The sequence below is a fragment of the Ovis aries genome, chromosome 13 (genome assembly GCF_016772045.2).
Source record: "Ovis aries strain OAR_USU_Benz2616 breed Rambouillet chromosome 13, ARS-UI_Ramb_v3.0, whole genome shotgun sequence".
Taxonomy (NCBI): domain Eukaryota; kingdom Metazoa; phylum Chordata; class Mammalia; order Artiodactyla; family Bovidae; genus Ovis; species Ovis aries.
The window spans coordinates 66,946,172-66,965,201 of NC_056066.1; the positions used below are offsets into that span (position 1 = coordinate 66,946,172).

General features: G+C 43.1%; 1 protein-coding gene across 2 annotated transcripts in view; it reads left to right on the plus strand.

Moving 5' to 3' along the window:
- RPRD1B (regulation of nuclear pre-mRNA domain containing 1B) overlaps positions 1–11,279 on the plus strand; it is a 58,213-nt gene extending 46,934 nt beyond the window's left edge. The window contains exon 7 of one of the 2 annotated variants that reach the window (XM_012189177.5): positions 7,513–11,279. In XM_012189177.5, coding sequence (XP_012044567.1) covers positions 7,513–7,530 — 18 coding nt within the window. In that variant the 3' untranslated portion in view covers positions 7,531–11,279. The remainder of the gene's footprint in view (positions 1–7,512) is intronic. The other variant, XM_004014564.5, reaches the window with a different exon arrangement.
- The last annotated feature ends 7,751 nt before the right edge of the window (positions 11,280–19,030 follow it).

Here is a 19,030-nt window from a genome sequence, read left to right on the forward strand (position 1 = left end):
GATTCGGCTCAACCCTTTGCCTCTGCCACCACCCCAGTGTAAATTATGCATGAGCAGGGAAGGAAAAGCAACAGCACTTCCTGGGTTTGTCTTGTCTTTCCGTGCTTGCCTGGTAGTGGAGGAAAAGGCAAGTGTCTGAAGATACGAGTGTGAAAAAGAGCCAAGTGAAGTGTGGGTGAGGTGAATCAGCTGGTGGGGAGAGAAGACTGAGAAACAGGAGCAGGGCAGGGTGGCATCTGCTGGTGTAAATGGTGCAGAGCTCCATCGCGAGTTCTGGACCAGGCAGGGTAGTGGGAGCCTTAGAGTAAAGGCTGAGTCCTCTGTTATACACAAATCTAAGATATTTAAAGCAAGGAGCATGTGACTGCCTTGTCGAATCATTTGTCTGTCTGGTACTTGGTGTGCTGCAGAGATTGTGGGACGCAGCACACTTGAGTGAGTCCAAAGAATTTGAATGGGTCTCATCACTTGGAAGTTCGTTTTCATGGTATCTTGAAAAAAATCCTTGATTTCTGCCGAGAACAGGAGTTCCTGAGGGCTCGGGGTGTAGCCTTGCAGAGCTTATGGGTCTTAATTGTCAGAGAGCAGACTAGTACCTTGAGGAAAAAGATGCTTGGATTCTCCTGAGGTCTGTCTCCTTTGCCTGTTTAGAACCTAAGTGAATAACAGGAAGGCAGCTATCAAGGGTGTGCCCTGCCCCAGCTGAGGGAAGAAGTGGAGACAGGTAAAGGCTGGATTTGTGTCTGGGGGAGTAGTTTTATTTGGATTCATGCTTAATTTTCTGTTGGTCAGTGGCAGCATTAAGCGCTTCTTAGGTGGCTCAGTATTAAAGAATCTACCTGCCAATGCAGGTTCGGTCCCTCAGTTGGGAAGATGCCCTGGAGGAGGAAATGGTAACCCACTCCAGTATTCTTGCATGGATAATCCCATGAACAGAGGAGCCTGGTAGGCTACAGTCCATGGGGTCGCACAGAGTCTGACACAAGCTGTACACATATACACTTGGGAAAAGGCTGAGTCTAATTTTTAAAAAAAAGGTTAGGATATCACAGAGTCAGTTACTACTAAATCTGTTTAGGGGACTATAAAATTACTATAGCCTCAGTTTGACCTAATCAGAGCTTGGAGTGAGCTCTAACCTGTTTGTCTTTCCTCAAGGCATTAAATGGGGTCATTCAGCTGTCCCAGTTAAGCAGCTACATATTTTAACAGTTTTGTTTGTTTATTTATGTTTGTTTTTTCAGCTGTGCCATATGGCTTGTGGGATCTTATTCTCCCCCTGTCCAGAAGTGTTTTAACAGTGTTAAAGGCAGTCTTTACCTGTATTTAGATATTCAGAGTATATACCTAGTGGCTCTTGCTGATACATTTTAACCAGTTGGCCGATTCACCATTTTTCAGAACAATTTTAGGTTCACAGCAAAATTAAGAGGAAGGTACAGAGATTTCCTATATACTCCCTTATCCCCAGACCTGTATTATCTCCCCCACTATCGATGTCCTCCAGATGGGGCACATTTTTGCTCTTGATGAACCCGCATAGTGAGTAGTGAAAGTTGTTCAGTCTCTTCGCAACCCCATGGACTGTAGCCCGCCAGACTCCTCTGTCCACAGAATTCGCCAGGCTAGAATACTGGAGTGGATAGCTGTTCTCTTTTCCAGGGCATCTTCGCAACCCAGGGATTGAACCCAGGTCTCCCGCATTGCAAGTGGATCCCTTACTGTCTGAGCCACCAGGGAAACCCTGAGGAACCTGTGCTGACACTGTATTAGTAATTACCTGAAGTCAGTAGTTTATACTAGAGTTCACATCGGTGCTGGACATTCTGTGGGTTTGGACAGATGTGTAATTCATCACTATTGTATTTCTACTACCCTAAAAATCATCTGCTTCACCTGTTCATCCCTGCCTTCTCCCCCCAACCTTTGTATCCATGGTTTTGCCTTTTTCAGAACGTCATAGAGTTGGAGTCACACAGTAGTTAACCTTTCCAGATTGGCTTCTTTCACTAAATAATACGCATTTAGAGTTTTTCCCTGTCTTTTCATGGCTTGATAGCTCATTTATTTTTGTTGTTGTTCAGTTACCCAGTCATGTCCAGACTCTTTGCAACCCCATTGAATGGACTGCAGCTCGCAAGGCTTCCCTGTCCTTCACCATCTCCTGGAGCTTGCTCAAACTCACGTCCACTGAGTTGGGGATACCATCCGACCATCTCATCCTCTGTCATCCCCTTCTCCTCCTGCCGTCAATCTTTCCCAGCATCGGGGTCTTTTCCAGTGAGTCAGCTGTTCACATCAGGTGGCTGATCGTATTGAAGCTTCAGCATCAGTCCTTCCAATGAATATTCAGGGTTGATTTCCTTTAGCATTGACTCATTTGATATCTTTGCAGTCTAAGGGACTCTCAGGAGTCTTCTCAACACCACAGTTGAAAAGCATCAGTTCTTCTGCACTCAGCTTTCTTTATAGTCCAACTCACACATCCATACATGACAACTGGAAAAACCATAGCTTTGACTAGACGGGCCTTTGTCTGCAAAGTAATGTCTCTGTTTTTATATGCTATCTAGGTTTGTCATAGCTTTTCTTCCAAGGAGCAAGCACCTTTTAATTTCATGGCTGCAGTCACCATCTGCAGTGATTTTGGAGCCCAGGAAAACAAAGTCTGTTACTGTTTCCATTGTTTCCCCATCTAGGTGTCATGAAGCGATGGGACCAGATGCTATGACCGTAGTTTTTTGAATGTTGAATTTTAAGCCAGCATTTTCACCTCTTTCACTTTCATCAAGAGGCTCTTCAGTTCCTCTTTGCTTTCTGCCATAAGGATGGTGTTATCCTCGCATCTGAGGTTATTAATATTTCTCCCAGCAATCTTGATTCCAGCTTGTGCTTCATCTAGCCCAGCATTTTACACAATGTACTCTGCTTATTTAATTGAAGTTAAATAAGCAAGGTCACAATATACAGCCTTGATGTACTCATTTCTTTTTAGTCTACTCTCTTGTTTGGATGTACCAGAGTTTATCCACTCCCCTACTTGACGTCTTGGTTGATTCCAGCTTTGGGTAATTATGAATAAGGCTGCTGTAAACGGTGGTGTGATGGTATTTGTGTGGGCACAGATATTCAACTCCTTTGGGTAAATACCAGCCAGCATAGTCATATGGTAAGAGTATGTTTGGTTTTGTAAGAAGTTACCAAATTGTCTTCCACAGTGGCTGTGCCATGTTGCACTCCCACCGGTGGTGTATCTGAGCATTCCTCTCGCTCTGCGTCTCGCCAGCACATGGCGATGTCTTTTCTGCACTCTGACTGTTCTAGCAGGTATGGGGTGGTATCTCAGTGTTGTTTTTGTTTTTTGTGTGTATTTTATTTTTTGCTGTGCTGGGTCTTTGTTGCTGTGTGCAGGCTTTCTCTAGTTGCAGCGAGTGGGAGCTACTCTTCACTGTGGTATGGGGGCTTCTTATTGCAGTGGCTGCAGAGCACAGACTTTAGGGTGTGTGAGCTTCAGTAGCACAAGCTCCAGAGCACGGGCTCAGTAGTTGTGGCAGATGGTCTCAGTTGCCCTGATGCATGTGGGATCTTCCTAGAACAGGGATCAAACTTGTATCCCCTGCATTGCAAGGTGGACTCTTAACTATGGGGACCACCAGGGAAGCCCTCAGTATTGTTTTAATTTGCATTTCCTTGATGACATATGATGTCTTTCACAGATATTTTCTCCCAGTCTCGGGCTTATCTTTTCATTTTCTTGGCAGTCTTTTCTAGAGTCGAAATTTTCATTTTAATGAAATCCAGTTTGTCATTTCTTTCATGGATCATGTTGTTGATGTTGTGTGTAAAATACTATCTGCTCGCCATTGTATTGCCTTTGCTCCTTTGTCAAAGATTGGCTGACTGTTTATACACTCTGGGCCCTCTGTTCTGTTGCACTCATCTTTTTGTCTGTTCTTTTGCCAGCATTGCGTTCTTGATTACAACAGCTTAAAGTAAGTCTTAGCGTTAAGTAGTGTCTAGCTTTGTTCTTTTAATAGTGTGTTGACTCTTCAGAATCTCTTGCCTCACCGTATAAACTTTAGAATTAGTTTGTTTATATCTTCAAAATAACTTGCTGTGGTTTTGATTGAGATTGCCTTGGATCTGCAGATCAAGTTGAGAACTGACATTGTAAGAGAACTGCATCTTCCTATCCATCAACATGGAATATCTCTCTATTTATTAACCTCTTCTATGTTCTATCATCAGAATTTTGTAGTTTTCCTCTTGTAGATGTCATAGATATTTTGTTAGCTTTATACTTAAGTACTTCATTGTTTTAAAACTAATGTAAATGGTATTGGGTTTTAATTTCAATTCCACTAGTTCATTGCCAGTATATAGGAAAGCAATTGACTTTTATATATTAATGTCGTATCTTGCAATTCTTTTTTTTTTTAATCTTGTTCACTGGCTCCTGCTTTCATCCTTTGTCTAGTGATGCCCTCCTCCTAGACTCATGAACCTGCTCTTAAAATAGAAATGTCTGTGGGTAGAAAACAAGAAGACCTCCCTGGGTCACGAGGATGTGTGGGCCTGATCCATCCACTTTCAGAGTGCTATGAAAAGAGGACTTTAATGTGGAACATACTTCCTTTCATTACAATGAATTTTCTCTAATGATATCTAGAATATAATAGCAATCTAAACATGATGAGATCTTCATGACCCAGATAATCACGATGGTGATCACTCACCTAGAGCCAGACATCCTGGAATGTGAAGTCAAGTGGGCCTTAGAAAGCATCACTATGAACAAAGCTAGCAGAGGTGATGGAATTCCAATTGAGCTATTTCAAATCCTGAAAGATGATGCTGTGAAAGTGCTGCACTTAATATGCCAGCAAATTTGGAAAACTCAGCAGTGGCCACAGGACTGGAAAAGGTCAGTTTTCATTCCAATCCCAAAGAAAGGCAATGCCAAAGAATGCTCAAACTACCACACAATTGCACTCATCTCACATGCTAGTAAAGTAACGCTCAAAATTCTCCAAGCCAGGCTTCAGCAGTACATGAACCGTGAACTTCCTGATGTTCAAGCTGGTTTTAGAAAAGGCAAAGGAACCAGAGATCAAATTGCCAACATCTGCTGGATCATCAAAAAAGTAAGAGAGTTCCAGAAAAACGTCTATTTCTGCTTTATTGACTATGCCAAAGCCTTTGACTGTGTGGATCACAATCAACTGTGGAAAATTCTGAAAGAGATGGGAATACCAGACCACCTGACTTGTATGCAGGTCAGGAAGCAACAATTAGAACTGGGCATGGAACAACAGACTGGTTCCAAATAGGAAAAGGAGTACATCAAGGCTGTATATTGTCACCCTGCTTATTTAACTTATATTCAGAGTACATCATGAGAAACGCCGGGCTGGAGGAAGCACAAGCTGGAATCAAGATTGCCGAGAGGAATATCAATAACCTCAGATATGCAGATGACACCGCCCTTATGGCAGAAAGTGAAGAGGAACTAAAGAGCCTCTTGATGAAAGTGAAAGAGGAGAGTGAAAAAGTTGGCTTAAAGCTCAGCATTCAGAAAACTAAGATCATGGCATTTGGTCCCATCACTTCATGGGAAATAGATAGGGAAACAGTGGAAACAGTGTCAGACTTTATTTTTTTGAGCTCTAAAATCACTGCAGATGGTGATTGCAGCTATGAAATTAAAAGACACTTACTCTTTGGAAGGAAAGTTTGACCAACCTAGATAGCATATTGAAAAGCAGAGATATTACTTTGCCAAGAAAAGTCCATCTAGTCAAGGCTATGGTTTTTCCTGTGGTCATGTATGGATGTGAGAGTTGGACTGTGAAGAAAGCTGAGAGCCGAAGAATTGATGCTTTTGAACTGTGGTGTTGGAGAAGACTCTTGAGAATGCATGGAGATCCAACCAGTCCATCCTAAAGGAGACCACTCCTGGGTGTTCATTGGAAGGACTGATGCTGAGGCTAAAACTCCAATACTTTGGCCACCTCATGCGAAGAGTTGACTCATTGGAAAAGACCCTGATGTTGGGGGGATTGGGGGCAGGAGGAGAAGGGGATGACAAAGGATGAGATGGCTGGATGGCATCACCGACTCAATGCACATGAGTCTGAGTGAACTCCGGGAGTTGGTGATGGACAGGGAGGCCTGGCGTGCTGTGATTCATGGGGTCTCAGACTCGGACACTACTGAGCGACTGAACTGAAACATGAAGAGATACCCTCCCACCTCTTGTACTCCTAAAGAGGAACAAATGAGGTTTTTTGTTTTTGTTTTTGTTTTTTTAAGATGCGAGTTGTTTGAATTTAAGGTGGTGTGGGAGTGTTAATCCAATCAACCACCTTTTGATCTCAGGTGGACTTGCTAAATTAGTCTGAGGATCACCCGAGAGTACCGAACCTTGGATTCTGATCCTAGGTCAGCTCTCCAGAGACTCGGTGATTTTCAAACTGTCCTTGAGGAATTCTTCCTTCAACTGAAGTACTCTCTGACTGCTCTGGATGGCTCTGAGTTGAGATGGCTTTCATGTGTCAGCTTTGGTCAGAGGATGGTCACAGGGAGCAAGGGGTAACTATTACTCTTTTTGTACCTAGAATTCAGGAGAAGTTCAAGAAATGAATCTGTGTCCAGTAATAGAGAATAGGTCTCCTCTGTTAGCTTCCTGTGACATCTGTAAAAACAAAGGAGAAAACTGTTTGTAGAAGGAAGAGCAGAGAACTTTGACATTTTATTAATAGATCCTCAGATTTGAAATCAGTTTTTTGTTTCAAGAATGAAAGGCGATTACTGTTACATAATCCTATCTTTTATATATTGTTAATTCATTGGGCAGCTGTGTAGATAGTTACTGTTTGCGGGCACTGCTGGGCAGGCAGTTGGGTTTGGTCCTTGCCTTCGGGTGCTTACTGGTTTGTTGGGGGAGTCACTAGGAATAGTTTACAGAAGTCATTATTTTAGTTGTGTAAAGTCTACAGAGGAAAGGAAGGGGCCAGCAGAAGAGCCTCCTTTCTTTACTTGTCCCTTGACTCTGTTTGAGGACTTGTGTGAGCAGCTCTCACTTCAAGGGGAAGGCTGACAGCCAGCAGTCACTTGGGGGCAGAGCCTCCCTGCTCATTTCCCCACTTCCCTCTCCCACTCCTTGCTTGGAGTTTGTCTTTACAACTTCAGCTAAGTGTTCTTTTTTTAACCTATTTCCTATCTTATCACTCTTCTTCAAACCTTTTGCCTCTCGAAGTATATGGAAGGTATCTGGTATGAAGGAATCTAGAACATGAAGAAAAACCTTATGGGTGCTCCACTTCCCCCATTTTCAGATAAAGAAGGATGGAGGAAAGGAGGGAACACCTCCACAGTCACACTGGAACTTGGGGAGTCGGAGCCAGGACTAAGCCCAGGGCTTTGTGTCTCAGCCCAGTGCTCTGTTATGTTCCTGTAGGAGAGGCTTTAGTCAGCAAGGGCCCAGTCTCAGGAGCTTCCTTGTCTTTGCAGAAACACCGAAGAGGGTGAAAAAAGGAAAAAAGTCGAGCCCTAAAGGAGCCATAAACCACAGGCGTCCTCTGGCCTAGAGTTGTTACCCAAGACCTTTTACCTGGGAGCTGAGGAAAGAGAAGAGTATATTCAGTTCCTGTCATCAAGGAAGTCGTATTTTAGAGGAACGCAGAACTCTGACATGTGGAGAGAGCACCTAAGAGCAGTCCATTAGGGGCGCGGCGCCCAGGAAGCCAGCGGAGATGGGGACCAGTGTACTGGACGAGGAGGAAAGATTTTCCTAGAGATGCAGGACTCAGCAGTTGGCGAAGGAGCAGAGTCAGGACCTTGCCGAGACCAGGAGAAGAAAGAGAGCCCTTCAGGCGCTTAGGGGGATCCTGAACAAACGGCCAGTGCAGGCTCTGGCCTGTGCAGCATGTGGGCAGGAGCTAATTTTAGAAGACCTTGCACTCAGATCAGTCATGGAGATAGTGTGGCACCATGCTTCCCTTTATCAGAGGAGGGACTTGATGAAAGCTGGGCTTCTGAAAGATAAGTCCAGGGGCCTGTTTAGGGGTGACTGCTAGAAGGCCTCAGCAGGGCCTTGCTACAGTGCCTACTTGTGGAACAAGGAAGTCCTGAACCAGGTGGTGGTGGTGGGAATTTTGAGCTTCTGAAGTCCTTGTCTATGAAGATGCTAACTCTGGGTTAATCTAAGTTTAACATAAAAAATAGTTAGCTCTAGAGTGGTTTTCCTAGTCATGTCTAGGTGGAGCCTTCAGAATAATTGTAAAGCTCAAGCATTATTTTATCTTACGAAGTATTTTGAAATAGATAAGCACCAAAGACACTACAAATACAAAACATCACTTTTTACTTCCAGATCTCAAGCACTCAGTTAAATACCATTTAATTCACTATCGCCAATATCGAACTCTAGAGCTTTCGTTTTTTGTGTAAAGTCTTGCTTTTGAGCATTTGAAAACCTGAGCCTGGTAGCCTAGCTGAATGTGTGAGGGGCTTTCTGGTCAGGAGCACACACACTAGGAGGCTGAGAGTATCTGTATCAGCTCCTTAACGTAACTGCATCGTCTCCTCAGGAATATAAACAGAAGCTTGTTTTCTCTTTGTCCTTAACATAACTCTTTGTCTCCTCAGGAATATAAACAGAAGCTTGCTCGGGTAACCCAGGTCCGCAAGGAACTCAAGTCCCACATTCAGAGCTTGCCAGACCTCTCGTTGCTGCCCAACGTCACAGGGGGCTTGGCCCCCCTGCCCTCTGCTGGTGACCTGTTTTCAACTGACTAGGGCAGGTGTCATGCCCCAGATTCCCATCTGTACCAGCAGAAAGAAGAGGGCACGTCATGGTTGGAAATAACCTGGAAGCCCCTGGTTCTGTCCCTCGTTCAGTCAGCCCCCATCCTCAAGAAAGAACCACAGACTGAATCTCCTCCCTCTCCGGCCTCTCCTCTGTCGAGCACAATTGAGAACAGTGGCAAATGGAATCCAGTTTCAATGTATACTTGGAAAGAATACAAACTCACTTCATGTTTCCATGCCCCTTGGTTTTCCCCTTTTAGCCCTCTCTTGTACACCTAAGAAGTTATGAAAATCATGTGTAGAAGAATCCTGTCCCTCATGACGACACTGTGTCATGCAAGCAGTTGCTCCTTCTCGAGCTGGGCTTGTTCAGGTGCAGGGCAGCTGCTGCCAGGGGCCTCGGGTCTGGAGCCGCTGGCTTTCCTGGCTGCTATCCACCCCAGAGGTTGGAGGCACAGCTGTTTTGAGCGTCTTCGCCATAAAGAGTTTGCCAAATCTCAGATTCTCCCTTGTTGTGACTTCTGGCAATGTGTTGCCAGAGGTTAGGTGCACGTGTTCTGTGAGCATACTAGAGAATCTAGCAGTAAAGATTCAAAGCTGATCTGGGACATCAAGCCACAGTTCCGAGACAGACTCACGGGGATCACAAGCGTGAATCAAAAATAAGGTATTTGCTCAAGGTTCCTATCAACCTTCCCAGGCTGCTCTGATCAAGGGTCCCACCCTCTCTGTTCAGGAGCACGTTTCTAGAAACATTATCCTTGCCCCACATTGTGAAAGTTTGAGGCAGTTATTAGAAATAGCACAGTGGGCCCCTGAAACTGAAGGCTTTCTGGGAGTCCAGGTTCTGCTGTCGCTTTGACCCCTTGGGGGGAATAGGGCACACACTACCAATTAATGCACTGTGTGGGCGCACGTCCACCGCATGGTGACTAAACTTGAAGCTCTCCCCTGCAGACCCAACACTCTGCATGCTTGTCTGTCCTTCAGTTCACACCACTGTACATGTCTCTGCCCCTAGGGGGAGGAGTGCTTTGTGTCAGGTGTCGCTGAATAACCCATCTCGGGAAGGGGGAAAGTGAGGGATATTAGTTGGGGGGTCTTAATTCCATTATCATGCCAGCTGACATTATGACTGTATGATGTAGTTAGGATTTTTATCTTACTTTTAGTAAAGGCTAGGCCTGCTGTCTGTAAATCATTCTCATTTGGCAGGCTGATTTTTGACATTGGAAAGGGCAGGAAACAATTTGCCCTAATAGTGTAATAGGAATTAGAGCCCGGAGGCTGAAATCCAAAAGCTATAAAAGGAATTCCTTGGAGGGGGCTTCAGGATTTCCATCATTTTGAGTTGCTCTTTTCAGGATTACCAAAAAAACCAATTACATGTGATTCTACATGTTCAACGTGTTAGAGCATGGTGATGTCTGCTTTTAGAAGTGTAACAGGCTTCCCTTCAGGAAGCTCTCCTGCCTGCCATGAAGCGAAAACAAGGAAAAGTCGCAGCAGGTATGCAGTTTAACTCTGTAGAACCTCGTAGCATTTAAGCTATTTTTCAGATTGAATATGGACTGGGTGTTGGTTACATATCGACACTGCCTGTCGTCCTGTCATTATTAAATTAATGGGTCTGTCTGTAAAGTGTTTCTCCCAGAGGCCATAGGGCAGTAAATGACTTTATCACAATTGCAAAATAAATTCCAGCCTTTGCTGTATCTGCATATGAGCCTCTCCCCATGTGGTGTGCTGCTGCGGTCTTGCAGGCGAGCTGCTTCTAAAGAGATTGCCATGGACATACTCTGCTTTCACCAAGGAAGCAGAATCTTAGCAGCCACAAACCAACCAAAAAGGTGGAGAAGGCATTTGCTCTCATCAGCTAGATGAAAATGTTATATAACATAATGGATTTTGCCCACTGCTGTGTTTTATCTGATTGAGTCTTTGACTAGAGATTGGTGCGTAATTATTACAGCAAGAGCAAGAGATGAAACTGTAGCAATTATGTAAATGAATGTGTTGGCCTCTTAACACCTGTTACTAGTAGACTTCCTATAAGGAGGTTAGTCCTATTTTTTTTTTTCCCCAATGAAATGCTTTTGTTTTTTAACTCAATTCTCCCACATCCTCCCCAAGTGTACTTTTTACTTCATTTGTTTAATTTAAATGACCCTTTCTCCTTGTATGTATGAGGTGACCAGGTGGGGTGGGGGTGGGGGGTTTGTTTTGTGTTTTCCTACACTTAGGACATCCATCGGCCTCCAAGACCTTTCCTTTAGGTCATGTTCCTCAGAAAGTCTTCAATCTTCCTTTGTTTTGTTTTGTTTTTTTTCTTAAAGAATATTTTTAAAGCTTAAATTTGTATATTAATTTAGGAGTTTATTTAGAAGTATAGGCTGCCATTGGCGGTAGCAGTATATTCTGAAATGTCTCATAGATATATATTTTTGAATAAAGATGGTGTTGTTGAATGACATTGTACAATGTTTCTTTTCCCTTCCCTCTTAGGGAACCCTCAAAGCTTTCTTTGTAATCAGTGGGTAATTAGTAATCACCAATAGAGATTGTACTGTCTGCACAGAATCCTGTCTCAGGAGTTTTTGTGACTGTTAGTGGCCCATAAATACTCAGCTCTTACATAGAATTTTTTGGTTCTTTCCAGGGGGTCAGTTAGCTTTAATTAGCCAGTCTACACATTATCCAAGAGAGGTACCTCCAGAGTTTTATCCTCATTGTACAGAAATGGGACTGATGGGGAGGTCACATGACTCTTTCCCTAGTACCACAGTCTCTGACAGATTAAAACTTGGAAGTTCTTTGATTTCGGTGCTTTTGTTCACACCACGAGGCCTCCTAAGAGAGATTTGATGTTGGCAGTACAGTGAAAGCCACTCTGAACAGTAAAAAGAAACATGGGAGATAAAAAAATATTTTTTTGTGGGTTCCTTTTCACTTTCAAATTCATGAGAGCATATTGACTATTACCAGTTAAAATTCAAAATATTGAAAAAATGGTTTGAAATATAGTCCTTTGAAGCAATTGATACTTTTAGAAGGATGGTTTTAACCTTTGTTATTGGTGAGAGCAGCATTTATCAGAAGTACAGTTATATGTTTATCTCACGATGCAAAAAACTGCTGCAGTCATGGTCCTTCAGGGCTGCATATGTAGCAAGTCAAGATGAAGATCAGAGTTGGAAAGTTGAGACTATGGCATTAACCAAGTTCTTCCTTAAAATATAAAGGCTGGATGTAATATGTGCATCTCAGGAAACAATCTCCTTCTGTGTCCCCAGGTTTCATGGCCTAGTTAATGTCTTCACTCCTACCTATAAATAGTAAGTCCATAATTCCTCAGGTTTAATTAGCACTTCAGGCTACAAAATGTGACTCCGAGGTCCTCAGAGCTGAGGGTGGAACTACCCAGGAGTTCATGAATCTGTCAAACTGCTTTACTTTTGTGATGAGAGCCATTAACTGTGTGACCTTCCTGGCAAGTTACTTTTCTCTCTGGGCCTCAGTTTTCCCAACTTTGAAGCGTATTGGATGAAATTATTTCTAGATGCCCTGCCAGCCCTGAAGCATTTGATTTGTTGTGTTTCAGTAAATGAACGCAGGACTGAAGTCTGAGAATGCTGAATGGCATGTCCTGGATTGCCAACAGTACTTGATAAATAGAGTAATAATATCATCATACCATATATACTTATTTTTTAAGAACTATCTATGAAACCCTGGGGTACTGTACCCAATAGAGGTCAGAACATGAGACAGTGCCACGACTAGGAAGATGAGAGTAAGCATAGTAGTTCACTATCTGGGTACAAACTGCCTGTATTTGGTTTATTTGAAATCTTTAAGAAAAAGCCACTCTCTATCCTGGCTTTGCTGTCTTAGTTTCTCTTGAGATCATTCATCTAGCTAAACTCATTTCTCATCACCACCTCTGTGAGATTTTCCATTTAAAAATCATTCTTCCACTCTGAGGCACAGATTCAATTAAGAATCCATTATTCTCCTGTACAGTAGATTAGGATTCTCACAGCTTTATCTCGTGTTGAAAGCCCAGATTGTTCAATTTTTTAAGACTCTGAAATAGTTATTTTGCATTAAGAAGTCATTTCTACCATTGGTTTGATAAATATTAAAATTAGCAGTATGCATCAGAATGTATCTAATACTTTTCACAAACAAGAGCTGCAGCAAATGACAGTCCCTATCTTCCAATCTCCTGTCACTCTGATGACCTTGGGCACGTCCCTCAGCCTCTCGGGACCTCAGCTGCTTCTTAAGGGCAGTGAGTGAGGTTGGATAACTTTTGCCGTCATTTCCAGATCTACAGTTCTGCAACTAGGGTTTAAAAATATTTCTTCCTACTGAGAATCTTATTAATACCACCTCACTCTAGATTTTTTAATGCCAGTTATCTGTGGGAACTCATGAAATTGATAAATCAAGTTAATTATAACTATTAATAACGTTCAGTGAATTTAAACCGTTAATAACTTTAAATGTTGTTCAGTCGCTAAGGCATGTCTGGATCTTTTGACACCCCGTGAGTTGCAGCACACCAGGTTTCCCTGTCCTTCACTGTCTCCTGGAGCTTGCTTGGACTCATGTCCATTGTGTTGGGAATGCTGTCTAACCATCTCCTCTGCCATCCCCCTTTCCTTTTGCCTTAGTCTTTCCCAGCACCAGAGTCTTTTCTAATGAGCTGGCTCTTTGCATCAGGTGGCCAAAATATTGGAGCTTCAGCTTCAGCATCAGTCCTTCCAACTTTAAATGAGATGTAAAATAGGGCCTAATACCATGTCTGGGACAAATTAGGGGCTCAACAGTAGCTGTTAACCGTATTCAATAATGGTTGTAGTTATTTAAATGTGCATTTAACAAGATGTGAAAATACATGTCTTTTGGAAGACACTACATACCTATACCATACACTGAATCTATAATGGAGAGAGTCAAAAACCTGAAGCCCTCTTAAATTCCCTAACCCACACTGAAGGTGTAAAAGAAGAGTTAGAGGTGAAGGAGGAGAGTTCTTGGTGTGAATTTCTTTGAGAGAGCCATTTGTGTGTTTTGAGTCTCCTCAGGGAGAATAGTGGGGGTCAGCTGCCCCTCACCTCAAGGCCAAGGAAAGGGGGCCTGGGTAGAAACTTAATGTGCGTCCCCTGTAGGGTGACAATCCAGTGGACTACACAGACCCCAGCCTGGAAAAATCTAAAGGATGAGCTACCAGTGTCTGGCTGGGTGCCTTGATGATGGAGCAGATGACAGAGGTGAGTATGGCCTCCACTCCTAGAGCCTGGATGTGGCAGAGGGGGGAGGGGGGGTGCATGCACACCTCCCTAGGACCGGATGTAGGCTGTGTGCGTGTGAGGGAACCGACACGCAGTCATCTCAGAGCCTGAACAAGAGGCAAGAGTTTCCTCTGGGAGGCGAACTTCAGCTCACAGTGTGGACAGAGGAGCAGAAAGCAGGGCCACAGGGTGGGCATCACTCCTGAGGGGTCACTGGGCATGAAGATGGCAGGACTGGGAGGGAGAAGCTGCCCTGAGGGGTGCTGGAGGAGTCCATGGGAGAAAGACACAGTTAAAACTTGCCAGGTCGGTGTCCAGTTACCACACCTCAACTCAGGATTTTGTTCCTGCTTTGCCTTCATTTCCTCACTCCCACGGCCCTATCCCTGGAAGGGTCAGAAAGCTTAATACACAAGCAAGACTTCGCCTCCCTAATGCTGTCTTCCAGTCTGCAGCTGGCCCAGAGAAGCCTCAACTTCAAGTGATAAGCCATTTTGATTATAACGGAATTGGGCATTTAAATTTCTGAACTGAGACTGTTACACACCTTAAGCGTGACTGTGTGTGTGTGTGCATGCTCAGTTGTGTCTGACTCTTTACAACCCCAGGAACTGTAGCCCGCCAGGCTCCTTTGTCCATGGAATTTTCCAGGCAAGAATACTGGAGTGGGTTGCCATTCCCTTCTCCAGGGGATCTTCCCGACCCAGAAATCAAACCAGCATCTCTTGTGTCTCCTGCATTGGCAGGCAGGTTCTTTACCACTGTACCGCCTGGGAAGCCCCAAATGTACCTACAGGATGATGTTAAGATGCACTAAGGAAGTGGAGCAAACTCCGGGAGATAGTGAAAGGCAGGGAAGTCTGGCATGCTGCAGTCCATGAGGTCACAAAGAGTTGGACATGACTAAAGAGAAGTTGCAGAGGCCTGAGTTTTCTTCTAGAATTAAGGGAGAGTAGGAGACAAAAATAAAGTTGCTTTGTGATTGTGATTCTCTACAAGCCTACCTGTTCATTGTAACGGTTGTTGTTTAGTCACCAAGTCGTGTCTGACTCTTTGTGACCCATGGACTACGTGCGGCCCGCACCAGGCTCCTCTGTCCATGGGATTCTCCAGGCAAGAATACTGAAGTGGGTTGCCATTTCCTTACAGTTACACACATGATTTATTTTACGACCTCTAATTCTTCATTCACGGTTTGTTTTTTTAACTTGAAAAGTTCACTTCCGTATCTTTAATTTGTTTCTTGATTAGTAATTTCAAGAATTATCCTTCTCTGTGTACTTGAACACATTTTTTAATTGTAGTAAAATGCACATGATATAAATTAGCCATTTTAGCCATTTTAAAAGTGTATGGTTCATTGGTATTTAATACATTCATGGTATTGTGCAACCATCACAGCTTAGTTTTAGAATATCTTCACCCCTCAAAAGGCAACCCCATAGTCATTAAGCAGTCACTCCTAATTCCAAGCCCCTGTGAGTGAAAGTCGCTCAGTCGTGTCTGACTCTCTGCAACTCCATGGACGTCCATGGAGTTCTCCGGGCCAGAATACTGGAGTGGGTAGCCTTTCCCTTCTTCAGGGGATGTTCCCAACCCAGGGATCGAATCCAGGTCTCCCACACAGCAGGTGGATTCTTTACCAGCTGAGCCACAAGGGAAGACCCTGTGCCAAGCCCCTGGCAACCACTAGTTTGCTTTCTTGTCTTTATGACATTCCCTATTCTGGATACTTACAATGTAAACAGAATTATACAATGTGTGGTCTTTGTGTCTGGTTTTGTCCATTCAGCATAGTGTTTTCAACGTTCATGTTATAGCATTTATCAGAATTTTATTTTTTTTATGGTTGAATAATATATTGTATAGATAAGCCACGTATTCATCAATATTTATCAGTCAACAAACATTTGAGTTGTTTTTTACCTTTTGGCTATTGTCAGTAGTGTTGCCATGAACATTCTTGTACAAATTTTTGTTTGAACACCTATTTTCAATTCTTTTAGATATATACTTTGGAGTGGAAATCCTGGGTCATATGACAACTCTTTAACTAACTGAAGAACCACCAAATGATTTTCCACAGTGGTGGCACCATGGATATTTCCATCAGTAGTGGATGAGAACTGCTATATTAGGGTTTTCCAGAGAAACAAAATCATCAGGATATTGAGACAGATGTTTTCTTCTAGAATTATATATTTTCAGCTCTTATATTTAAGTCACTGCTGCATTTTTAATTAATTTTTGTGTATGGTGTGAGGTGAGAGTTCAGCTTCATTCTTGCGTGTAGATATCCATTTATCTCACCCAGTACCATCTGCCAAAGAGATTATTTTTTTCCCTTGAATGGTTTTGGCATCCCTGTCAAGATCTTGAACGCTTTAAGAAAACAAATTTAAAGGTTAAGGAATGCATTGTGTCTTGATCAAGTCGAGTTAACCTTGAAGATCTTTGCCTAGTTCAACTTTTCACAAAATCTTCACAGAGCCTGACTTCCTGATAAAATTGTAAAACTCAAAAATATTCATGAACTAACTCCCAACACAATTTTCTTAAACTGTCTCTAACAACTTTTAATGAAGTCACCATCTGTTAAATAAATGATATTTTAAAGTATAAACCAATGGTGAAAACAACTAGGGTAGAGATTTTGAGGTCCACCCATGAAGGATTAAGTGCGTGGGATTTGCCTTTCACCATAAACAACTAGAAAAGCAGATGAAATACATAAAACAAATGTTTTTAGACATTGGACATCAGGAAGCACAGGCTGTGACTCCCTGAGAGACGGGAAATGCACAAGAGGTGATCACCAATCTTGCTCATTTAGGATGCCTCCAACCTTCAAGCACTTCCCGGGTGGCTCAGACGGTAAAGCATCTGTCTACAGTGCCAGAGACCTGGGTTCTATCCCTGGGTTGGGAAGATCCCCTGGAGAAGGAAATGACAGTCTACTCCAGTACTATTGCCTGGAAAGTCCCATGGACAGAGGAGCCTGGTAGGCTATAGTCCATGGGGTCACAAAATTTGGACACGACTGAGTGACTTCACTTTCACTTTCACTTTTCTTTCAACCTTCAGCACAGAGATGGGGAAACTGACACCCACTGTATCACTGAATTGAAGAGACAGAGGTAGGGGTACAGGAAGGCTGAGGCAGCTAAAATTTACATGGATATACAACAGAGATATTTTCTTGGGCTCCAAAATCACTATAGATGGTGACTGTTGCCATGAAATTAAAAGACCCTTGCTCCTTGGAAGAAAAGCTATGACAAACCTAGACAGCATATTAAAAAGCAGAAGCATCACTTTGCTGACAAAGGTCTGTATACTCAAAGCTATGATTTTTCCAGTAATCATATATGGATGTGTGAGTTGGACTATAAAGAAGGCTGAGTGCTGAAGAAATGATGCTTTCGAACTGTGGTGTTGGAGAAGACTCTTGAGAGTCCCTTGGACTGCAAGGAGATCAAACCAGTCCATCCTAAAATTCCAATATTCATTGGAAGGACTGATGCTAAAGCTGAGGCTCCAATACTTTGGCCACCTGACGCAAAGAGTCGACTCGTTGAAACAGGCCCCAGTGTTGGGAAAGATTGAAGGCAGGAGGAGAAGGAGATGACAGAGGATGAGATAATTGGATGGCATCACTGACTCGATGGACATGAATTTGAGCAAGCTCCGGGAGATGGTGAAGGACAGGAAAGCCTGGCGTGCTATAGTCCATGGGGTCACAAAGAGTCAGACACAGCTGAGTGACTGAACACCTGAACAACAGCATAACAGAGAAGGTAGCTGCACAGAGATAGAGCTCAGAAAATCCCACAGGGTTTCCTGGACCCCTAGGTGAGTTCTGATCAGGACATGGGATGAAACTCCATGTGACCAGGGAAAGAAAAAAGAGAAAGTTGCATGCCAAGTAATTCCCAGGGTTCCCATAGTTCTGGGAATAGTTGAAGTTTCTGCCAGCCAGAGAAGAGACATTCTAACACGCAGTGTTAGACAGAATCCTGCAAAGGTCATGCCTTTGAAGTGGGGCTCAAGTAATCCTAGGGTAAAGGTTGCTTTTGGCCTGCCACAAAACAAGCTCAATATTAATCCTCAGACTGATCTGCAAGCAACTTAACTGCTTGGCAGAACAAAGTCCAGCATGTTTAAAGAAATACAACAAAACCCAACACTCAACAATGTAAAATTTATTATGTTTGGTGCAAAACAAATTCACCAGGCAAAGCGTTAGAAACATATGATCAGAGTCAGGAGAAAAATAATTCCACAGATCCAGAATGACACAGATAGATGATAAAGTTAGCTGACAAAGACCTTAACAGATAATATTATAAATACATAAGGATACATAAAGGAAAGCATGAACATAATGAGGAAAGGCATAGGGCATATACTTAAAAAAAAAAATCCAAGTCAAATTTTGGAGCTGTTACATGAAATATCTGAAATTAAAATAAACTGAATAGGATTGACAGCAGAAGAAATTAGACCCTCCCAGAAGAATGGGGGCTTCCCAGGTGGCTTAGTGGTAAAGAATTCGCCTGCCAATGCAGGGAACACAGGAGATGTGGGTTTGATCCCTGGGTCGGAAAGATACCCTGGAGTAGGAAATGACAACCTGTTTCAGTATTCTTGCCTCAAAAATTCCATGGATAGTGGAGCCTGGTGGGCTACAGTCCATGGGGGTCACAAAGAGTCAGACATAAGTGATCACACAGAAGAAAATATCAGTGAAATTGAAGGCCCAGAAATAGATATTCAACATGAAGCACAAAGACAAAATGCTTTTAAAGGAATGAACAGAAGAGGCTGTGAAACAATACCAAGTATCAAAAATACATACCAGAAGGAGATGAGAGAGAGAAAAAGAAAACATACTTGAAAAAATAATGACCATTCTCCAA